Here is a 2,284-nt window from a genome sequence, read left to right on the forward strand (position 1 = left end):
TGTTTAGCCTTTTTAGGTCCCTGGCTCTGATGCTGCTGCCCCAACAGAAGACAGCAGAACAGATGACGCTCTCAACTACAGACATTGAAGGATCTTTACTTCCCAAGTCACCAGCTAGTCTCTTAAACAGTCACAGCTCAGTGATTTATTTTTGAAGTCTTGTTTGACCTTGCTGTCAGCTTGTCAGTCAAGTCAGACTCTATTCCTCCAAACAAACACTGTTCAAAAAGCTATCTGCAACAGGTAGGATATTAACTGCTCACCACCTCTTTACAGAAACCTTTTCAAAGCAGTCAACATATCCTTTTAAATGTGAATCAACTTAATCAAATCTGTTCAACTACAAAGTCTCTGTTGTCTTGTTGGACACCATGCACATTTGAGCTCGCCATTAAACATGTTAAAAATCTAAAATATGCATGTTAATAGTGTCAGTTTTCATTGTATTTAATGGGTGTATTTACAGTAAAATTTATATACAATAAAACAATATATGTAATATACTTGAATAAGTTATTTTTAGTAATTTTAATTTGATCATTTTTCATGTGTGTGATGTTATGTATGTAATATTTTGCCTGATTATTTTTTTACACAAGGAGAAAGAGAAACATTAATCTGATCCAGATGATTTACTGCTTGTGTACCTTACGAAGYACCCTGCCACAGGGGGGCCAGCCCAGACCTTGTCCCAGGCCGTTAATAAACCACAGGACAGAGAAGACGACCACCGTCGAGGACCAGGAGAAGACCACGTTGATGCCTCCCACCAGGAACAGACCAATGGAGAAGAGCCAGCGGGCGCTAATCCTGTCTGAAAGCACGCCGCTGATGAACTTACTGATAGCGTAGGCCAAAGACTGACTGCTGGTAATCATGCCTGAACACACAGAGACAAGGTGCGTGTGAAGCGGATGAAGATTTGACAGTTATACAAGACATGTGCACAATACATCAAACTGACATTAACATACTGCAAAACTCAAAGCCTCTTACCCAGATCATCCTTATCCAGCTCAATTTCTTCCATCAGAGAAGGCATCACAAAGGAGAAAGTCTTTCTGTTGAAGTAATACAGCGTGTAGCCCACAAACATGGCCATAAAGATGGTCCCTCTGTAGTATCCGTAGGTTGCTGTAGCCATGATTGCACATTCAGCTCCTGCAGAAGGGGAGGAAAAAACAACAGCAGCCAGCTCCAGCGCTGCCTGTCACAGTGAACTTTGCTTTGAGCTCCGCAGTCGCAGAAGCAGTCGTTCACGAGCGAGGAGGTGTTTGCAGTCAGCCTGAGGTTAATGGTCAACTTCTTCAGCCCTGCAGGAGAGTGGATGTGGTGCAGGGAAGGCAGGACTCTGGGTTTGGAGAGGGGCCCGGGTCAGAAATGAACACACCAAATATGTGGCAACGCTCCATGTCTGTCAACAACAACAACAGTGCTGTCCCTTTGATGCTGTTTGTTCATGTGAGCGTGTTACTGAAGGAGTCCTCATACTGATGTGTTTAATAATTCACCAGGCAGGGGGTCCCACAGTGACCCCACAGCACAGCAGGGGGGAGGTGGCTCTCAGCAGGAAAGCCCTAACACCACGTCAAACTCGGCAGAGAGGTCATGTTAAATACAAATTACTTACACATATAAGGCACTTTTAATTAAGATACATGACTACGCATAAAATCGTTTAACATTTAAATAGAAAGTGCGCAAATTCGTAGTAAAAGTGCAAAAAAAAGTCAAACTAACTTCAGTTGATCCAACTTCTTGCATGGGTGGGTTATTGTCCGGTGAATATTTCAACATAAATAAATACTTTTGAATGAAACAAGAGCTCCTTGAACGATGGGAAACACTGTTTCCGCATCATGTGGGTGAAAAGGTCCGCCCAGCTCCCAAAACACTGYGGGAGGACCTCCACCTTCACTAAACTAACCAAAACATTATCTTATAAAATCTGTTTTATAATCCCCTAAATGTTGAATACAGGGGCCTTTACTTGTTGCAATTAAAAATAATTATTTTTTGCATTTAAAAGAAGTAGAGGGGAAAAAAAGCAACTCTCCCAGACATGCAGTCTTTCTGTTTGCCAGCAGGGGGCGACTTCACACTGGCAATAAAATAAAATAACACAAAATGACAATTACGTAGAAGTCGTTAAACTTCTCACATATTCCTGCAATATAAGATGACTATTTTAAAAATAATTTGCCTTGTATTATAAACAAAACAAGGGCGGCACGGTGGCTCAGTTGGTAGAGCTGATGCCTCTCAGCAAGAAGGTCACCGGTTC

At 42.1% G+C, this 2,284-nt stretch overlaps 1 protein-coding gene across 1 annotated transcript in view; it reads right to left on the bottom strand.

Moving 5' to 3' along the window:
* slc37a4a (solute carrier family 37 member 4a) overlaps positions 1–1,864 on the bottom strand; it is a 9,444-nt gene extending 7,580 nt beyond the window's left edge. The window contains exons 1-2 of the mRNA XM_014015041.1: positions 997–1,864; positions 648–880 (exon numbers count right to left, since the gene is read on the bottom strand). Of these exons, the coding sequence (XP_013870495.1) occupies positions 648–880; positions 997–1,144 (381 nt within the window). The 5' untranslated portion in view covers positions 1,145–1,864. The remainder of the gene's footprint in view (positions 1–647; positions 881–996) is intronic.
* Positions 1,865–2,284: the final 420 nt, after the last annotated feature.

Source organism: Austrofundulus limnaeus, unplaced genomic scaffold (assembly GCF_001266775.1).
Source record: "Austrofundulus limnaeus strain Quisiro unplaced genomic scaffold, Austrofundulus_limnaeus-1.0 Scaffold122, whole genome shotgun sequence".
Taxonomy (NCBI): domain Eukaryota; kingdom Metazoa; phylum Chordata; class Actinopteri; order Cyprinodontiformes; family Rivulidae; genus Austrofundulus; species Austrofundulus limnaeus.